This window comes from Drosophila nasuta, chromosome 3, assembly GCF_023558535.2.
Source record: "Drosophila nasuta strain 15112-1781.00 chromosome 3, ASM2355853v1, whole genome shotgun sequence".
NCBI classification, from domain to species: Eukaryota; Metazoa; Arthropoda; class Insecta; order Diptera; family Drosophilidae; genus Drosophila; species Drosophila nasuta.
The window spans coordinates 23369755-23391686 of record NC_083457.1 but is presented as its reverse complement, the minus strand read 5'-3'; the positions used below and the strand labels follow the sequence as shown (position 1 = coordinate 23391686).

Here is a 21932-nt window from a genome sequence, read left to right as displayed (position 1 = left end):
CGACTATTTAGTATATTATATGTTTTATTTGGCAGCTGGTAATATACTAAAAGTATAAAATGTATTCTAAATTTGCTGGATCATTTTTGTGCTTTCGCCGAACTGGTCACACTGACTAGTCGGTGGTTGAAAGTAGTCAAGTGCAGCAGCAGCGGGCGACGTTTTTTACCGCTGCGTAAACAAAATTTTTTGTTGATAAGAAAGATATTCTTTACATCGAATTAAGCAAGTTAAACGCGCATTGTGTATTAAAGACGTTAGTAAACTGTAGGTATTAATTAACTTACATTTGTGAACCCAGCTTACGACGTTGCTCCGTGCGTGAGTGTAAGTGCGTGTGCTTATGTGTGTGTGTGTCTCGGTCTCGGGCTGCGAAACCAAGTCGAGAAGATAGCCCGAAAAAACAGCAACAGAAGTTGTATCTGTCTGTCAACGTATTTTACACGATTAAAAGCAAACGCAATTGCAAAGGGCGCACACATAAAATAAAAACCGCTTAAGCCGTGAAATATAGATTGAAATTTATCAAACAAAACGGCAGGTGAAAAATATACAAAAAAACACTCAACCATAAGTACGCAAGGAAAGAAGAAGCAGTAGCAATAACCCCAACTTTTAAGCAAAGGGCAAAAAGCGAGCCACAAAAAATCTGTCGCAGGGCCAAAAAAAAGTGACGCATCACAAGCCGATTACAACAAATATATACGCAAAGGTAAACAACAATTTATATTGCAAAACTCTAGTTGGATTTGAATGAATTTATATATTTTGTGTTGGATTGATTAGTTCATTCATAAAAAGTCGCAACTCGCGATTTGCGACTTAGCAGCTGGCAGATGCCTTGGCCCCCTCTTCGCCACTTTCCTTTGGAGAACAGTTTTTTCAAAAATGGTGTTAAAAAAATAGAAATTTGTCGTAACCTAAAGAGTGGTTTCAGAATTCAACATTTCCAAACTTCTCAATCTTAATTTGATCAGTAAATTCCTTTGCTTCCCTTCCATGTCCTTATTCTCCAGCCTGAAAGCTGCAACTAAGCTTTAGCACTTTGGCGAATGGAAAAACAATAACAAGCCAATTTATGAACTTAGCCCGTTGAAGTCATTGATATGCCAAAAGCAAAGCAAACCAAACCAAAGCAAAAAAAATAAATAAATAAATACGTTTGTATGTGTGTATATAAAAAACAATCAAAATAACTCGGTGACATCATTTTGACTAATCGCCAATTTTAGCATTTGAAAAACGGCGGCTGCTGCTGCTGCTGCTGCTGCTCATTGCTGAGACCAAGCGCTGGGATGATGATGAGGCAATACCAACAGAACATAGGTGATAGGTTGGGGGTGGGAACGATGGGAAGTGTGTGGAGGGAAATCGGGAATCATTGTGGGCAATACGCCCGCTAATAGACAGACACGACCAAGCAGCAGGTGCCCAGAATCAGAGCCAGAGTTAAGCCGAGACGAGACGAGCCGAACAAAAGCCGAGCTTCCAACGAAGCAAACCGAGTGCTTGTTTTTGTTGTTGCACCTAGGTCGATCATGAAACTCGTGCGCTCATTTACGTGTGTCTGTGCGACCAGTTGATAATGGGAAATTTCACTTTCAATGCCGCTGTTCAGAAATGATTTGCATTTTCTAATACGCTACGGCGCAAAGGCGTTTGACACCTTTGTTGCTCAATTTGTAGCACTCGTAACATTTAAATGCGATACACACTTTGTGGATGATGTGTGCGTAGGGTGTTAGATAGTGGAAGTTATCACAATGTGGACCATATGTTTACGCCCTGTTGTGGGCCATATGGCGAACATTTCTTGTGATTTCCCTCATGGATGTTAAGCTGCATCACCTGGCAAATATTGCGGCGCATTTATTTATTAAAATTATATTTATTTCTCATCGCTCACTTCACTGCGGATCACATTTGTGCAGCGTTTTAAATCTGGCTTTAATCTGTAGGCAAAGTGCGCTAAAAATAAACATACATCGCAATAGGGGAGGTGAGCGCGAGGGGGAGGGTGAGAGTGAGCTTTACGCTCCACTAGCTGGCAATCTCGTTAAGCCGGCTGTAATGGAATCGGGAACGGTCTTCAGTACATACGCCATACATGATTGAGTCTCGGCAATGGGCCATGTACACCTTTCTCCCTCTCTCTCTCTCTCTCCCCTCACTCTTCCCATGCAATTTATCAAAAGCAGATTTAGAGAAAAAGGCGGAGGCGATGGAGGCGCACGTTGAATGCGATTACGGCATAAACGATTAATTTTATTGCATTTTGCCTTGTTGTGTATAAACTAATTAAAGCAATTTCCAATTGTGGCTCGTTAAAGCTTGGACGACAGAGACACCTATCGCCAGAGAAACGCAGGCGACGTCACCACACTCTTCTTGGCCACAGTCGCCGCCAAGTTAAGAGCCCAACAAGCCATCAACACAAAAGCGACTTCAAAGCAATTGTTGAATTGCCCTCGCGCCTCCAAAAGGGTTAATTGTGTGACCCGTCACCCTCTTTTTGCTAGCTCCCACAATTGCTCGTTCTGTCTCTCTCTCTCTCTCGCTTGCTCTTACACTGGCCCACTCTTTCTGTGTGTTGGTGGCGCTGTGGCGGCTTCTTTTGGACGCTTTTCATGAGATTTTCAATTTTTCACCGCACAAATATATTCTTTGTCTTTCGTCTCACTGACTTTTTGTGTGTAACAATTCATTTGTGCAAGAATGTTTATGTGGCTTTTGTTGTTATTGCTGCTGCTGTTGTTGTTGTTGTTGTTGTTGTCGTTGTTGGCGTCGTTGGTGGGTGCGCTCCCAATTACTAAGTGGTTCGTCCGTCCATCTCTGTTTCTCTGTGCGTGCTCCACTCTGGTCTTGTTCTTGTTTTTCTATGTCACGCCTCATTTAGCTTTCCACAACGTTTCCTGCCCTCAACAACAACGTGTCGCATGAAATATGTGGAGCATGTTCTTTACTTTTACTTGCCTCTTTGCCAGATTTCAAAATGCACAATTTTCCAGCTGGCACAGAATTAGTTGAAGGTACCAAAGTATGGTTACGTTTCCGTCCGCACGCCGTCCGTCTTCCGTCCTCCTCTTCAATTATTTTTCTCAGTTCTTCAGTGGCTCTGTATCTGTAAACTAGATCAAAAGACTTTATTGCGGTCACCGGCATTCTAGATTTCGTTCTATTTTGTATCAACTTCAATTAGTCTCAAAATGCTGACAGCTCGTTGGGTGCAAACAGACAACATAAATGTTGCAGCAGATGCAGTCACGGATAGCGAGTGGAAACATAGTTAAAAAATGTGCATTACCAAAACAATGTTGAAGTATTTATGAAGCACATAGCTCACATAAAAGCGTCCGAGAGCTAAGCAATTTAGCATATTTCAAAAAGCACATTATTCAGTCCAAAAGTAATTCAAAGGTCTAAGTAGAAATTGTAGCTGAATTGTATTTAAACTTAAAACCATCTTTGAAATCTATGAATACATTCTAAAATCATATTCTTTAAAGCACCTTATTATTAGCTGTGGAAGCTCTTGAAACAATAACCTAGATAGCTCTTACACTCAACAATTCATTTAGCAATGTTTAACATCTGGTTTATGGAACATGAAAGTAACCCATTTAATGAGCTGATTACAATAAATACAAATGTTTGCACAGATGTTATTACAAATTTGCATCTTCCATAAATCGATTGTCTTATAAACAATGCATAAAGATCGCAAAATGTGTAAACATTGAAACTATATCAAGTAATTAATGGTTTTCCGGTTTCGATTTGTACGAAAATCAGTTTTCTCGATGATTGTTTGCAGTCAGCCGAACTGACAGTGAGACAGGTGTACTCTATAGTTATGCAGCCTTCTCATTTAATTGGTATTGATTGCTTTGGCATTCTTAACAAATACTCTTGACATGGTCAATAATGTCACAAACAGATATATAACTACTTATTGTTCGTTGTCACAGTTGGCATTCTAAATCTCATTATGAATTTATGTAAATGACATAAAAAAAACGAAAGAAACTGTGCGGCTGGGCGACTTTTTAATACATCTTTATGCTCGACTGTCAAATACCTTGGTTTATTTTCAAAGAATGTTAAAGCATTACAAATGTTTCTGGGAAACTTTAAAATTAATATGGTTTTACTTAATGTTAAATAAAGACAGAGAAAGTTTTGAAATTAATAATATCTTTTAATCATATTAAAGTTGAGCTTATCAAATAAATTCCTAGAGAAAGATCCAATTGCTTAAATAATTAATTAGTTAAATAAAATTGCATTGTGCTCCCTATATGAGCGAAGAATCTTTATGAATTCAACAGTAGTAGGGAAAATAACACACGACTATCTAAAATTCTAAATTAATATCTAAATAATATTATTTTAAGTCCTATAGAAATTATCAGAATTACATACATATGTATTGATATCATTATAAATTTAATGGTGTATATTTATTATTCAAATTTTCGAAAATTTCATAATTGAACGCTGAAAAATTATTGAAATTATAGAATAATTCTAGATTGGACATTCTTAATCTTATATATGATAGATGTGACAAAGTTTTTCAATTCAAGAACACCGTATAAGGTCATATATAAGAATATCACTTTCAACCTTTTAGTATAACCTAATTTATCTCTTTCATTTTATTTAATTTACTTCTTTCATTGTCAATGCGACGTGTCGATTGACAAAGTGATGGGACTCTCTGCAAGGTTGTTTGCCCTTTCACTGAGCATTGGTAATAAAATGTGCTGGAACTTTGCTTTGGCAATCGTCTATATTTTCAACTTTGCTTGACATTTTTCCCGCATTGATTGCCTCAGGCTGTCTCTTATTCTCTCTCTCTCTCTCTATCTATCTCTCTTTGTCTGCTGCATGTCGCAACCTCTTCGACTGCGTTTACAGCTCCCTGTGACCCGCCTTCTGGGCTGTCAGTTTACCTCGTTATAGCGCATTTGATTGACACGCCTTTGATTGCCAAAGTCGTAGCTGGAATCGTATGTTGAAAATTTGCTTCAACTCTTGTATCTAATGTCGGTGAGCATTATGCAATTTCTGCTCAGACTCTAAGTATCTTATCGTTGGCTGCACAGATCGTTATCAACTTGTTTCTACTGATAATCGCTTTTATGGCTTGGCACTCGGTTTCGCTCGGTCGCAAGCAAATGCGAGAATCTTGCGTAGAGAGAAAATGGGTAGCTCTTTGCCTTTGCCTTTGCCTTTGCGGAATGATAATGAATCGTTAAATGAGAAAAGCTGCCCACGCTGCGGGCAAAAATGTAAAAATATTTGTCTTCCATGTCGTAAGCCACTTGGGACCCGAAAAACCGCCAACAGCCAGCATCGACCACTTGGCAGTCGTCATCGTTCTTGCCACATTGTGTATGTGTGCGTGGGCAGATGATGCTGCTGCATTGAGGGAATGGGAATGCAGTTTCCAACTTCAAATAAATACATCGAGTATATAAATGTAGAGAGAGAGTGAGAAGTAGTTTGTGTATTTATAGTGCTCAGCGTCTGCCGCAAGTTATTTGCTCCACAAAATTCAAAACAAAAAGTTTGAATGGCATAGCTGAGTGCGCACGACTTTGAAATACCCGCTAAGCAATATTAAAGTATTGTATACGGTCGAATTGTGGCTTGCCACTAAGTTATAACACCCTTTTACTCACTCGATACCAAGTCTTAAAACACATATTTATGTAGTTCCCTTTTTTGCTCCCCCGCCAAGAGCCAATAGCAATTTTTCAGTTGGCTTTTAGAGTATTGATGTAAAATGCTTTTGCATGTTTGCCATCCGTTTTTGTTTTGCAACTTGTTTAAACAATTAGCTGTTCGGTTCACAAATCTCTGAACTTTGTTTCTATATACATTTATGCGATATATGGCACCAGATCTATAAACATCCGAGCTCCGAGCTATGACATAGTTAATGCCCAATACACTTTCCATTAAAAATACTTTTTAAATATTTCGAGAAATATTAGTTGTCACGAAATAATCTTGGGTATTTTTATGAGGCGTTTAATTTGAAAATAAATCATTATGAAAGTATAAGCAAATGCTTTTGAGCCGTCATAAGATTAATATTATATCATATTTTGTTGTCTACTTTCTATGTGTGTTGACTCATCAGATTGTTGCTGCCTTATCGAGAGATGCTTGACGTTATCATAACCTTACATAGTTTCAGGTTTTAAAGATGCGAACAGAGCGAGAACGCGAGAGAAGAGATGTCATTAAAAACATTGAGTTTTGTGTTGTTTTCCCTAAATCGCACGTACTGCTCATCATCATTGTATATTAATAACAAAAATAGGCGTGACTGGGTCCAAATCTAACAATAATAATATTGTTTTGCAAAATGTTCGAAAGCCAAATAATTATTCAACTGGGCTAATTTTAAATGCTGATCAATAGAAAAGCCCCCAGAGACTTTTCGATGCTTACAGCTTTATTTGTTAATTTATTAGTTTTGTTGTGCGATAATTTGAGAAGTTGTCACGCCTTTTGGGCCTGTTTATACTATATGTTTAATAAGTGCAATACCAAGTACGGATACTATTTGCTCTGGACTACGTCATTTGTTTGGCATTTTCGAGTGCATTCATTTACCGAGTTGAGTACTGTACTGTGTGTATTTGCATAGCAGTGTGCATATATTTTTGTAACCTGAACTCACCTTAAAGCAGTCTGTATGGAATGCTAGATGTAAATTTCAATGTGGGCGTACCACGAGCCATTTTACAACAGCAGGTGTTGGGCTTGAACTCATATCTCATTGACGGCGACACTTTAACGAGAATCAATCAATCGTCAAAATAGAATAACTGAAATTTGAGAAAAACGCAAAGCAATAGCGGTATTTCCATCGCATTATAAACAGATTCATTTTCATAGAGATTCCATAGCAAATAACACAAATAATTCAATAAGTGTTTAAGATTGCAAGAATTCGCTAGACAATTTTGCAAAATTGTGACTTTTCTGCGGGAGAAAAAAAAGTTGTTCTCCCTTAGGTAGTAAACATATCAATTTCTATTTAGATTTTTCCAAACTCTGAGAAATATTTATAATAATTGATTTAGTAAGAGATTTTGAACACAACAAATAATTTAACTAATTCAAGAAGAAGTTAAGATATTTTTCTTGGATACAAATTATGATTTTATTATATTTATTTATTTTTTAATTTTACTGAATATTTATAATTATTGTTTTTACATACGATGCTTGTTTTTCCAATTGTCTGTTAAAGAAGTAAATTTAAATTTTCTATTAAATATTCCATGCAATTTAAATTGTAAAATTCTTGAGTTAATTTCCTTAAAACTTTTCTTTAATTGAATACAAGTTGTAGAAAAGTTTTAAAAGTATTTTAAGTTAACAAATTTGTATATAAATTTAAATTGTCTTTAATATTTATGTTTAGAAATTCCGAGAGATTTTCAGAGTTTTATGTAAATTTCCCTCATGATTTTCAGCTTTTTCCAGTTGCATTTCTGCGAGTGTAGCGTTGTTTCAAATGGTATGCAGCTGATTTATGTATGCGCTGTACTGCGGCTGAATTCCTGACACTGTCAAGTGGCGTTTCGCCTAGAAATACTTTTATGTTGCGCCTTTAAAGCGGTCGCTGCACTTCAGCAAGCGACACTCTGTGTTAATCCTTGGGCTGTCGCCTAACGGTAACGCTGCTTTGTGGCCGTCGCTCGTCGCTCGTCCTGCCTGACGGAATGTGCATTTTCCATTATCCGCACTGTAGAGTTTACTTGAGTAGCACGAACTAAACCCCAGTCCAGAACCCAAACTCAAACCTCGACTCAAAGCCAAGTCAACTGTCCGTCTGACGATGCTCCCATTTCTGTGCATAATTACACTGCTCCCAGTCCCGTTCTCTGTTTCTCGCTGCCTTTCTTATTTTCTTTCCCTGACTCTCTCCTTCCATTTATCCCTTTGGTAAGCAAGCACTTGCTATGTGTTGACGGAGGACGATGACGTGCTTTGGCATCTCTAACTGGCACAGAACTTCCTGGCCTTCTTCTGCTTCTCCTTCTCCTTCTCCTCCTCCTGCTCCTTCTCACTTTAGTCCATTCTTCGGTTTGTGTTTAGTTTTTCTTTTGTCAGTGTGTGTGTGTGTGTGTGTGTGTTAGCAAGTTTGGCTGTTGTTGCTCATGAACTAATTTTATAGTGGTTTTCCATAATTAAGTATTCGAGGTGTTCTCAACTCTCACTCTACCAATCAATTAGAACACGTTTAAACATGACTAATGGAGCTGAATTTCAATTCCAGAGCCCAAGTCATTCTCTCTTTCTTTCTCTCTCTCTCTCTCTCTGCCTCACTTTTCAATTAGCTCGTTGGATGTATTAGAGTGTGTGTGTGTGTATGTGTGTGTGTGTGCATGTGGCAATTGCAGTTGCACATTTCTGATTGCTGATGAAAAGCGATTTTCTCTGCAGCTTTTCCGACTTTCTTTGCGTTTCCACAATTTACCGTCGGGCCGACATGAGAGAAAAACAAAAGGTTATTGCACGGCCTGGCAATTTTCGATTATCATTCTTGCTTGACATGCAATGCTGATGATTGTTGTGTTTGCTGTTGTTGTTGTTGTGTTTTGTAGCTGCTGCTGTTGCTAATACCTGTACTTATGCGTTGCTCTGTGGGGTATGATAAAGTATGATTAGCTCGCATTTAATTTAATTTAAATATTATTTACTAAATGCATTTATGGGCGCACTTTTGATTTATATTATACAAGGCAGCAACTTATTTTTATTAGTGAGTCACATGTTTGTGACTGACTTACAGATACTCTGTAGTCCTCACTGAATTACAGTTTTAACTTTTAATATATTTATTATTGTGAGTTGCTAAGAGTTATGAGTTTAATGAATAAAAGAGCAGACGAAATGCTTTTTAAAGATGCATAATAGTATAATATATTAAATCTGTTTTATATTGGCGAACAATGCATTCAAATTGAAGATAATAAAACCCAATATTCAAATAAAGACTTTTCTTTCTTCATTTGTTACTTATTCAATTTTTAAATGGTATTCAAATATGTTCAACTTTTTCAGTTGAAACTTTAGTTCCAAATGAACTTTGTATTATAGATTGATTACTTACGATAAACGTTAAATGTATTAAAAAGTAATCAAAATTTAAAACTGAAATAAATTTTTAAAATGGTTGAAAAAAAGTGTTGAGTCGAATTAGGAATTAATAATTAAACTTTCTTTAAGGGAATATGTGTTAAACATAAGAATTCAACGATTAGCTTTTGTGTTTAGCATATCAACTTAGGTACTAACTAGTTTCTATAAACAAAACTAAATAATGTCTTTACTATATATCTGCATGTACTGTGTCTCTATTGTATCCCAATTGCCTATAGAGAAACAGAATAGTGTGTGCTTCGCTTCAGCTTGAATAAGGGAATAACCTCTACACGAATCAAAGTGCTGCATGCGATGGCTCTTTAAGCAAATTAGCTTTAAAAATATATACATATATATATATATGAGAATGTATATATATTTTTTAAACTTGGTATACTCCCAGTTGAGCAGCAGTCTTTGTCTGGCGATGTTTTCGCCCCCTTAGTTTTTTTTCTTACGTTTGCTGTGGTCGCATTTTTCATTTCCCAATGGGGAAAGGTGAATTAACACGGAATAAACGGAACGTTTTCTCTCCACAACCGACGACTACCAGGTAGGAATTCCGAATTATGTGCCAGTTATCATCATCGTTGTGTTCGTCTGTTCACCATCGTCGTCGTCTATTTGTTGTGCCTTTGATTTGCCGTACATGCTAGCTCAGGGCAAGGGAAAGGGAAAGGGTGGCGAAAGTTGGGCTTAGAGGAAGTTGGTTATGGACGGAATTGGTTAGGATTCACACAGGAATCGTGCTTTGGCGCTGCAAAAGCGGCTGCAACTTTTTTTTTTGCGTTGAGGCCAAAAACTTTGGAAATCTTTTGATGCAGGTGCCCAACAAGTCAGAGTTCCAACCACAGTTGTTGTTGTTGTTGGTGTTGCTCCAATCCTTGCGCTTTTCCCAGGTTGCTAGTTTGTTGTTGCTGCGCTTAAGAACGCTTTCAGTCAGCCATTTTTCATTTTTTTACCCCATGCGGTTGCATTTTTTTTTTCGTAAATTGTGCGAAGAACTGAGCTTAAAGTAGCCAAAGTGCCGTTCACCTGGGAATGCCGAAGAGGCAACCTTTAACAATTCCCACAGCGAATCAATTTGAATTCCTTACGCACACACTCTCACACATAACACACATGACTTTCATTTAATCAGCGACCTATTTGCGCATTGCCTTGGCTCATTATCATCTTGGGCAAAGTTCCTTGCATATCCGCTCGTCACCTTTGACCTTATTTCTTTAGGGGGGAGGATGACTCGTAATGAGGTTAAACATGCACTTGGCATTTTATGATGAGCAAAGTTCCGCATTTTGTTTGATCAAAGTTGTCAGAGTGAGAGAGCGAAAAGTGTCAGAGGCGACACTCGCTGAAACTTCTCGTATTGGAAAAGTTTTCCCTCTGCTACCTGAATATACATGTTGGTAGTAATCATGTAAATAGTGCCACTAAATCCATTTACATATTTACTTTACTATTTATATTTATTACTCGCATTATTCACACATTTGATGCCGTGTTAACAATGGCGATATATTTACCACCAACTCAATTTGAATGCAATTTTACAATCCTCGTCAGCTGCCGTTGCTGTTGGAGATAAGCGCACACTTATCCTTATTTCAATCCCTAGCCGAATGGCAAACGGAATTTAATTTTATATGGAGCTGCGCTTTCGAGCTTTTCTCTGTTTGTCTTTTTTTTTTTGCTTTTGTTGTTGCGGCTTTCACCAAATCTCGGGACTGACACAAATGCTAAAGTGAGCGGAGAGCAAACAAGCGGTCAGCGTTGTGGGGAGGCCAAAACCAAACCAAACCCAACCAAAATGCCAGCCAACTACTATCAGACCGAACAGCGAGAACAGCAAGCACAGTGGTTGAAAGAAACTGACGGCAAAGTTAAATAGCCAAACTTCTTAGATTACTCTCTGGTGGAGCATTTCTTTTTGCCAATTGCGTTTTGTGAGCCATTCGCAAACGTTTTTACTGCCTGTTTACGCGCATTTATAATACATAATTGCACGACTTTCAACGGGAAATAAGCTGCTTATTATTAAAACGTATAAATATATGCAGCTGCTTTAATTAAAGCACAATTCCCAATGGGGTTGTTATACCCGGCACTTCATTTCGAAAAAGGTGTGCTTGATTACCATTAAAGGTTGAGTTAATTAAGTAAAGTTAACATTCCTAAATAAGATGATTTCATTGAATTGAATTCAAACATATAATAAAGCATATTTGTGTCTTCTTTAACATTTAATTAAAATTCATTAACAGGTAAATTGAAATGCTTCTGTCGAGAACTTACAACAGCAACTGTCATTATATATTTTAAATGTTTTTTGCAACACTTAACATTTGTGCTATCGTCAGCAATATAAATTATGATTTGCCTGCAAGCTTTTGTTTTTATGCACTGCATAAATCAATATGTGCCACTGTCTGAGGTGGCCACTTGAAACGCACAGCAGCACACTCATACACTCACACACACACACACTTACACATTCGCTGCACACACGAGACACGAGAGCAGCAGGATGTCGTCGCTCTGGGCGACTCTTGAAGCCGCCTCCCAAAATCGCCCTCCAATTGCTGCTGCTGCCTGCTGCCGGCACTGCGCAATGCGTCTTGCACAGGAGCAGCAGCTGCCATCGTGGTCATAGTCGCTAACGTTGCCCAGCTTCATCCTCATCCTCATGCTCATATCCTCATCGTTGTCGACGTTGCCAAACTCGAAATAATTCAGCCAGGTTTCGTTGCATACTTTTGTGCGCAAATGTTTACACAGCTCGTAGCTCTCGTCCTTCATTCATTTTTCGGGCTCCAAGATGCAGCCAGCACACGCTGCAGTTGTATTGGTGTGTGATGATTGCACATGTGTGTGTGTGTGTACAATACATCTGTATGTGTATTGTGATATGTTGTTTAGCTGGCCTGGCCCACATCTGTCCTCGCCATATGTCTGTGCATATTTATACGAATCTGCCGTATGTGTCCTTACAAATGTATGTATGTATGTCGAACTGTCCATGCTCCATTTCAGTTCAGGGTCCATCATCAGTAGTTGCTTATGAGTCATCTCGGCGAAGCGTCATCCTACTCGTCGTCAACTCAGTTGAACGATGTCATTTGGGGTTTCGCTGTTTTCGAAATTGAATTCCACTTTGGACATGCACTGAACGTTGATTGGCTGTTATCCTGTCCTGTGTTTGAGTTCTGTGACAGGCCGCTGTCCTGTCCTGTCCTGTTCGAGTCCTGTCCTCTGATAACTTCTCTGCTGGGCGCGGCCGTCGTTGTCAACTCGTTTTCTCTGTGTGTGTGCGCTTCGCTCTGCGTCAGCAAATATGAGAAGTAAAGCAGCATTTAAATGAAGAATCCTGTTTAAATGTCCTCATCCCCGTCTCCCTTGCTGTTTCTTTATGTCCTCTGACTGTACGTTATTTCCGTTGCCTTCTGTCAACTATGCTTTTACTGTGCCGCGCTGTCTGCCCTGTGCCTCGTGTCCCGTGCCCCGGGCTCCCCCCTAAAATGCGTCATCACGTGCCGTCCTCATCTACAGCAAATTTGACACTGATGCCAAGGCAGACACTGGGCCCAGGCTCTTCAAAAACGAAGAAGAAAACACGCTCCATACTCATGAAAATTCTAAAGAATCCATTGTTGTGTTGTGTAAGCAGCAGTGTAATTGAGCTTGCTTACTTCATATTGCACATTGAAACTTGGGGAAATAACTCTGAAAAGTTGTATATATGCAAAAAAAAAAAATATCAGCTTAAGAGGGTAGTTCTTGAATGGAAGTATACTATATATAAATATACTTTCATTGTAAGAATAATACAAGCAGAATTCTATGAATCGGATCGAAAGTGAGTCACAAGCGCTAGATAAACTGCGAAGTATTCGACGTATATAGCGCCTAAACCGGTTCAAAATTGATTCATAAATAAATCACGCAATATTTCTGAGTCATGTTTCGAAAGAATTTCAAATATTTACATATATTAATTTATGTACATCACAATGTTTTATTAATAGAATGCAAACTAAGAACACAAAAGATTACAGTGATAATATTTTGAATTCATTGTAATTATTGCTGCGAACTTTTGTGTTCAATTATGTATAACACAAAAGTTTATTATTAGAAATGTATTCCCGGTGGGACGAAAAGAAGAGACAACAAAGATAATATTTAAATTAGCAGTGACAGCGCTTTACATCTAAAGCTCCTCCCACACAAGCTTCTCTGTCTCTTTCCTTGCTTAATTGTTGTAAGACACATTGGTCAAAGTTAACTTTATAATATATGTTTACATATACTTGAGTGATATCATGAACTGTAATATAAATAGTAGTATTTGACTATTATTGAATATTTTGACTCGCAGAAGTTATACATTGCTTATACGTAATAAACTTATTCAGCTGCAAGACTAGTTACAAACCAAGCTGAAAAGTCCTCCCAAACTGTTGCTCGTTTTGTAAAATTTTGCACCACTGTGCAAGCGGTTAAAACATCGGCCTGACGCTCTGCAAAGATGAGTTATGTTCACACACTCATTCAGCAGGATAATATCCTGTGTCTGTCCGTCCGCAACCCGTCCTGATGTGTGAATCACAAATAATGCAAAAAGACAACATAATAAATGGCCGACACTTTTGGTGACACTGCCAATGGGCCTCGAGACGCCTTTGGGGACACAATTCCACCGCTGCCAACTGCTACTGCAACTGGAGAGCAAACAGAGATTTGGAATTGGAAACGAGCCGAGTCGACAAAAGCTGCCAGAGCAGCGGCTCCCTAACGGATCCGCTTCGATTAATTGGTTCTTCAAAGCGGATTACAAATGATTTAAATGATTTTAAAACTTTGGCGGGTTAATAAAATGGCAAACGGAAGGCACGAGCAATGTGGATGGCCAAAGGCAGCAGTAGTAACAGCAGCAGATTGCTCTTTTGGCTCTGCCACAGGGAGATTGCCTCGGTCTCGGCCTCGGTCGGGATCAGGCGTGTGTGCGGTTGTGTCGCCAGCCAGTCGACTGACGACAGACGATGCTCTGTCTCGTGACAATGGAATATGTAATAAAAAAATGCGGCATTGTGTTGAGCACGGGGAAGTCGACAGTCGACTGTCGACACACAAGCGGAAGTGCGCGTAGGAGTCGAAGGAGGTTGGTGGCGTATTCCCTCTAGAAGTGCTGACAATCCGTTGGAGGAAACTGTTGGATTGGTTTGCCAGTCTCGTTCTCTCTATCTCTCTCTCTGGGTCTCTCTTTGGGATGCTCCTTTTGCCAATAGCTGTCGCCTTGTTGCGGCTGATGTTTATGGCACAAAGCTGATGATGTTGTCGGCGATGTCCTCGTTGTGTGCCGTCGCCTGATGACCCAGTTAGCTCTGGGATTGCGGCTGCTCGTGGCAAAGCCCGACGGAGTGTGAGAGTGGGAGAGAAGAGCAACATAAGCGTTATTATTTATGCGTTAATTAAATATTCCGTATACACATGTTTATAAGCACCCACAACATGTTTACAGTAAGAGCGCGCAAGCCATTGGAAAGAGGTGGCAGAGAGAGAATGAAATAGAGCGCGCGAGCAGAAAGAGACAGGGCTCGCATTAAGCTATAAAGGAGGCCATCTTTAAGCCCCATAAAATACACGAGACACACCCGTAAATTGAAGACAACCGGCGAAAGTTCATAAAATATTTCAATTTATGATAGTTCTCAAGCATGAGATTATGATATTTACGCCAACTTTTATGCACATATTAAGACTAAAGAAAACGTTGAGCCAAATTACATATCTAATCATGTGCTGGACTTTACTACGAAAGAGTATCTCAGAGTCGCAATAACTAATCTTTAATTACTTCTTAGATGAACCACATTTGGACTAAGCAAAGTCAAGCATTTCTTGACATAAGCTGATAAGCTGCACCTGAGTTAAATATAAAGGTTGCTCATTCTATTTCTGAAAGTCCTTAGAAATGTAGTTGGTCATAATAGAGATTTTGACCGACTTAATGTACGTTTATTAACTGCAAGCATGTCACCTTTAACAAATAACAAAGTTGCAGTCGAGTGTGATCGACTATAAATACCATATTGTCAACCTAAGCAATTAGACCAAATATCCGTAGCTCTTGAATAACTGATCCCAACCAAATTTGCTATAAACTCTTCAACAATTGCTGAAAGAAGATATACACAGTTTAAGGAATCTCATCTATCCCAACTTTATAATAAACTTAATTCAAATGCGGTCATCACACAAGATGTATTTAGAATAATTGTTGCGAAATTCAATGCGCAAATGAAGGGTCTCATAGAGTAAAGTAAATGAGGCAAACGAGGTCGTTATCACACAGTCTGTTGCATCTTTGAGATGTGCAATCCAACTGATTAACAGTTGTTTGTAAATTGGGGGCGTGTAAATGGTTGCTGATTTGTCTTTTTCTCTCGCTTTTGTTTGGCTTATTGCAAAGTTGAAACATGATGGAGCTGGAGCCACGCGTGGCCATACTGCAGGATTTGCGGCTACAGACATTCGATTCGATACGTTTCGCATCCTATCGCACTGCCTCCAAGTTGCGCTACATACAGAAGTCCACGAATTTGCATTTGGTGGACATTTGGAATGTCATTGAAGCATTTCGCGAGAATGGCCTGAACACGCTTGAGCCACAGAGCGAGGTGAGCGTTGCGCGGCTGGAGACACTCGTCTCCTCGTTGTATCACAATCTGAACAAGCGACTGCCAACGGCACAACAAGTGCCCGTGGACTCCAAGGCGGGTCTATTGCTCAACTGGCTGCTGGCCGCATACACAACGTGAGTGCTAAACTATACTACTTAAGACACTACAATTTTGTTATTAAATGATCTTTTGCAGCATTCTTAATAGCATTACTAATCATTTCTATCAATTGCAGTGACAACTCGGGCAAAATTCGTGTGTTTTCCATTAAAGTGGCCCTGGCTACCATGTGCTCTGGCAAGCTGGTGGATAAGCTCAGATGTAAGTGTAGTGATTTCTTTAAAGACACAACTTTAAACTAATTTAAACTTCTTTCTTTGGACAGATATCTTTTCACAGATTTCCGATGGCGCTGGCCAATTGGTGGCTTGGAAGTTGAGCGAGTTTCTGCGCGAAGTGCTGGCATTGCCCGCTGCTGTTTATGAATCACCCACATTCCATTACAAGGAGGGACTGGAGGAGGAGATCTTTCCGGCGGAGAATAAGGTCACAGTGAACGATTTCATGGCAACACTTATGTCTGAACCGGGACCATCGTGTCTCGTTTGGCTGCCGTTGCTGCATCGGTTGGCCACCGTTGAGACTATTGTGCATCCGACGATCTGTTCTGTTTGCCATAAGGAAAACTTCACTGGATTTCGTTATCGTTGTCAGCGGTGTCACGCCTACCAGTTGTGCCAGGAGTGCTTTTGGCATGGCAAGACATCGCTGAACCACCAAAACGATCACGAGGTCAAGGAGTACTCGAGCTACAAGTCGCCCAGCAAACAGATTGGTCACTCCTTGCGCAAGAGCTTCCGATGCGTGCCCGAGAAGACGACGCAAGTGTTGCCACGATTCCCCGACCAGCCCGAAAAGACCCTCAATCTATCGCACATTGTGCCACCATCGCCATTGCCATCGCACAACGGTTTCTCCGATCCGGCGTTGGGGCATTTGCATGGACCCGGCCCGGGACCGGGGCATGGCGGCATCTTTGATCGTTCCAGCACGCTGGATTCGCGGGCCACTGGACGCAGCCTGGACACAACAATGTCACGTGTGGCCGCCGCCTCGGCCAACGATGAGGAGCATCGTCTAATTGCCCGCTATGCAGCGCGCTTGGCGCAGGAGAATCGCGCAGTGAGTATTTGAGTATAACTAGAAATGATTCATTAATCTCATGTTATTCTTTCCTGTTTATTACAGCCTTCGAACATGCCTAATGCGGAGAGCATCACGCCCATTGGCACAGACAATTCGCGTGCGCAACGCGAACTCATCGCCCAGCTGGAGTCCAAGAACAAGGAGATTATGCGTGAGATTGCGCGCCTGCGTCGCCAGCAGGAGACTGAGCAAATGGCGCCCGAGAATCCGGCGCTCATCAACGAGCTGCGCGCGCTGCGCCAGCGCAAGGGCGAACTCGAGGGTCATCTGGGTGCGCTGCAGGATTCGCGGCGACAGCTCATGGAACAGTTGGAGGGCCTAATGCGTATGCTCAAGAATCAACAGACTGCCTCGCCACGCTCGACGCCCAATTCCAGTCCTCGCTCGGGCAAATCACCACCTATGCCCGGCGGCGGTGGCTCAGCAGCGGCCAATGCAGCTGCAGCTGGTGCCGGTGTGTTGGGCACATCGCCGATGAGTGCGCTGCATGCCCAGCAGCTGCAGCAAATGCAACAGCATCCGATGCTGCGCTCGACACAGCAACAACTGCTGCAGGCTCAGCAGTCGCAACAAGCCGCGGCGGGCATGCCCGGCCATGCTCCATTCAGCCAGAGTCAATTGGAGCAGCTCAATCAGATTAGCAGCGATATGCGCAGCGCCTTTGCCGCCAATGGCAGTGCAAGTGAGTATCCGAAAGCAGGATGAGATTAACCAACATCTTAACTGGGAGGCGAGGGCAATGCGATCATGTTGAGTTTTGTTTAGGTTTGATTGTTAGGCTTATCCAAATCAACTTGTCTAATATGTAACGTATATTCTCCACTCTATTTGATAAATAACAACAAATACAAAATACGTATCAACCAATAATACACTTGAACACCACCGCTCTCCACTGAACGCCACCGCAACTCTCACACACGCCACTAAGCCACTGATCCACCACTTCACACACTTCATTTGGGAGGTGCACGCGTGTCACGAGCGAGAGTTTAACTCAGAAAGAGCAACGCAATTTGAAATTCAATTTAAATTTAAATTGACAAATTAAATAAACTTAAAAGCAAAATTGGTTGATTCAAAATTAACAGTGTTTATAAAATGTAAACTTTCGATTGACTGCCCAAAAGGAATATCGCAATATCACTGCTTACAAACAAATAGATTTCTACTTTTGAGTATTGTAACTGTCCAAGATCAGACAGTCTGTAAATCGCTAAAGCAATCTTATTGAATGGTTCAATTTCATTCGAAATTATCTCCTAAAATTAAGGATAATCATCGCTAGTGTTGAGCGAATGTTTTGATTGATTGGCTGTATTCAAAATTTGTTTGATTCGGGACACGACTGCACTTCTCTGTGGAGTTCACACACAGCCTCAGTTCACCGTAAAACAAATCTCTCGCTTTATATGTATATGGCTTCACACAGCCCCACCGCCACTTATGGGCAGTGCTAATCCAAATGCCGATGCGGAGCTGAATGAAGCAGCCGACAACATAACATCGGCGATATCGACGATGGTCAGCGATTTGAATGCAGGTAAATCGCCGGGATTATCGCACATCAACAAACTGCCACAATCAATCAGTCAATCAATCGAATCAAAATATTACTCACCCGCTCGCTCTCTATAATTTTTTTTTCATTCTGAATCTCCGCTGAATCCTCTGCTCTGCTGTTGCTCCTCCTCAACCAGATGCTTTTTATATAAAAAATATTAAATATACAAATATTGGAATATTGCACTTGCTGACTGCACACTGAGGCTTCTAGAGCTGTTAGTTATGTTATGGCACCCAAAGTAGTTGAAAACACCGCTTCTAGAGCTGCTAGAACGCACCAGCAATTGAAACCCGCCGATCACCACTTGATCATACCCTTAAATGGAATGTTCTCTATATGCTTAACATATCTCACTCTCTCTATCTCTGTGTTCTGTGTGTGCTTTCTTTTTGCGTGTGTGTCTTGGCCTTGTGTGTGTTTTACAGGACAAGGAACAACAAACTCCTTGGCACAGGCGCGTTTCATACTGCCGTTGGGTAAGTCATCGCCGACTCCGATTCCAACAACGATCTCTCGACCTCTACTGCGAATCCAAACCAGATTTGTCCCCCCTCCCAAGTGGCGCTCTCGTTGTCTTTTATTTGACTTGTTTTTCGTTTTTTTGACTTTGTTTTTTGTGATTTTAGATTATTTCCCAAATAGACGGCATAAGAAAAAATGCTGCAAATGTTGAGTTGATGTTCAGTTTGTGTCGTTGTCGTTGCTTATAATTTTCATCCTTTGTTTGTATGCACCACCTGATCATCCAACGCAACCACCAAAACCACCCCATGCTCTCTCGTAAGAGTATCGTCACATTGAGGGCGGCGAGTCCCCAACATCGTCTGCTGGCTCTGCCTCTGACTGCAATTGCCAGGTGTACGAGCAAAGCTTTTGCGCTGGCGAGGATTACGAGTGCCAGGGCGCCGTTGCTGCTCCTGCTGATCCCTTTAATGATGTCAATGTTTGTAATGATGATGAGCTCTTGTCGCCCATACAATTCGACTACAATTTTGGCCAGAGCGATGAGCAGTCTCAGGTGAATCGTATACTCGGCTATCGTCACCATCCCGAGCTCTTCATTGACGACGATCAGGCCGGATTTCCGGCACTGCACGAGATCGGTGAGACAATCGATGAACTGCAGTTGATAATGCACGCTTACATTATGAAATATAGTCTCAATATCTGAATATATGCGTCATACATAAAATGTAATCCAGTTTGTAGGTTTTACACATACACATCGTTCAGGTAAAATATATCAAGTTTACCAATTTATTACAATATTATTGCCTCTAGATCGAATCATCTCTCAACCAAGTAGTCTCGTTGCGATTTCATCTCCTTGGATCTCTCCTGAAAATTTGATATGTTTGAAAACTGATGATTAGTTAATTTAACTACATCTATTCAATCGGCGAATATCGACTCCATTATCTCAATTTTTCGCTCTCTCTCTCTCTCTCTCTATTCTCTGTCCACCCTCCAAGCATTCTCAGAGATACATTACCATTCAAATAAATCTATCTAGATAATAAGGTATCTTGTATCTACTATAAATGTAACTGTATCTGCGAGTATTTAGACTGTTTATCACGTTGGTTGCTCGTTTTAAAAGTCAAAAAGGATTAGCATTTGATTAACGATTCGAGTGTGTTTAAGTACTGATGTTTGTGCACCTTGATACAATTTCAGATTTCGACGAATCTCAATCATATAATCCCGAATGGAATGAAAAGGTAACGGATTTCCCCATGAAATCCTAATTGATGTTGATTGATATAATTATCTATTGCTATCGTTGTTGTTGTTCTTGTTGTTCTTTTTTTGTATTTTCCTTTTGATTTTCTTTTTTACACATGCACTCAAACAAATATCTATATAGCTTGTGTAGTTCTTTTTGGAAGAGTTGAACTTCAACGTATCTCTACATAATATAATAATCAAATAAATACTTTTTGGTTTTCACTCTTGAATATTGCATGCCACAGTATAGAGTTTTGGGTATTCCCACTATATTAGACATATCTATTCATTCTCTATACAATTGTATTAATTTGAATGTGATTCTATTTTACAGGCAAATGCGAATAGCCAGTGGCAGGAGCAGTTTGCACAATGGAGTCTTAATTCACAAAAGAACTAAACCATCTGGTGTGGACCTACGATTATTGGGGTTTATCGGGCGGGTGCAGCCCGCTTAGCTTTTTTTATTATACTTAAATCTTATGTTGATCTAGAGCAATTTATTTATTGACTACTTTAGTCCTATATACACACACACACACACTATCTCTTAAACATTTTAATTTATTTCACTTTGCGGTGTATATTTTAGCGGGCATTATAAACAGAAAAAAGTTTATGAAAATGATGAAAAGAAACCTACTTATAATCATTATATACGTACACTTAATTATATTGTATGACAGACACAGGAAATCTGTACGATGGAAAGACTTGCATTTGAAGTCGCAAATCTCCGAGAATCTCTCGTATCCATTTTTTAAGTTAAGCTCCATGAATCGCAATTTGCTATTCGATTTTTTTAAACGCGCTTTATTGCACGAGGAAGTTGTGCAACTATTTATTACATATTTAACAAACAAAATGAAAATCAAACACATAATACAAAATACTATATATAGACAACATTTATGTACTTAAAACTAGCAACTTGTTGAAATACCTAAAAATCAAATTCTAAATGCTGATTCCTGTCATTTTCCCTCCCAGAACAGCAGCAGAACAATAAATAATACACAACACTTTGATATACGATATAAATCTAGATTCAACTGAGAATTACTAAAACAAAAAAAAAACAAAATAATAAAACAATACGAGTACGCAATCTTTAGCCAGGAACTATGCGGAGTTAATATAACATAACTAGAAAAACTTTCCAAAGTTTACACAATATTTTTGGGAATCGTGAATTTTATGTTAGACGCTGAGTTTAATTTTTAGTATTTGTATTTACATCAAGTTTTTAGACGTTATACGACATCCAGGAAACCAATGTTAAAACTCAACTTGAACAGTGTCATGTCGATACTATTTATATTATTATTATCGATTTAAAATATGCATTCATTCAAAATGTTATACAATATAATCGTAATGCATAAAGCACAGAAAGATGAAAAAGAAATCAACAAAACGGAAACAGACATTTATAGAAATTAAACATAATTAACCACTGAATAATGGAGAATATTACAAAAAAGAAAAGTAAATAAAAATACATTTTAAACAACTCTAAGAAAATGTTTCCGTTTATTCAAAACGTAACGTATGTTACGTGCATTGCCAGAGCA

At 39.7% G+C, this 21932-nt stretch overlaps 1 protein-coding gene across 6 annotated transcripts; it reads left to right on the top strand.

Annotated features, from left to right (window-relative positions):
• Positions 1–52: 52 nt before the first annotated feature.
• LOC132789552 (dystrobrevin beta) lies at positions 53–21450 on the top strand. Of its 6 annotated transcripts, none has more exons than XR_009632708.1 (10): positions 53–712; positions 15647–15991; positions 16093–16178; positions 16243–17039; positions 17106–17745; positions 18496–18606; positions 19056–19106; positions 19416–19863; positions 20308–20351; positions 20693–20736. XR_009632708.1 is itself a non-coding variant. In XM_060797628.1 (10 exons), exons 2-10 carry the CDS (start codon positions 15654–15656, stop codon positions 20756–20758), a joined length of 2451 nt encoding a protein of 816 aa, XP_060653611.1. In that variant the 5' UTR covers positions 53–712; positions 15647–15653; the 3' UTR covers positions 20759–21450. The 6 variants fall into 6 exon arrangements, 5 of the variants coding, with proteins under 5 accessions (XP_060653611.1, XP_060653613.1, XP_060653612.1 ...); XM_060797628.1 differs by having other exon boundaries at positions 19416–19733; positions 20693–21450; XM_060797630.1 differs by lacking the exons at positions 20308–20351; positions 20693–20736 and having other exon boundaries at positions 57–712; positions 19257–19525.
• Positions 21451–21932: the final 482 nt, after the last annotated feature.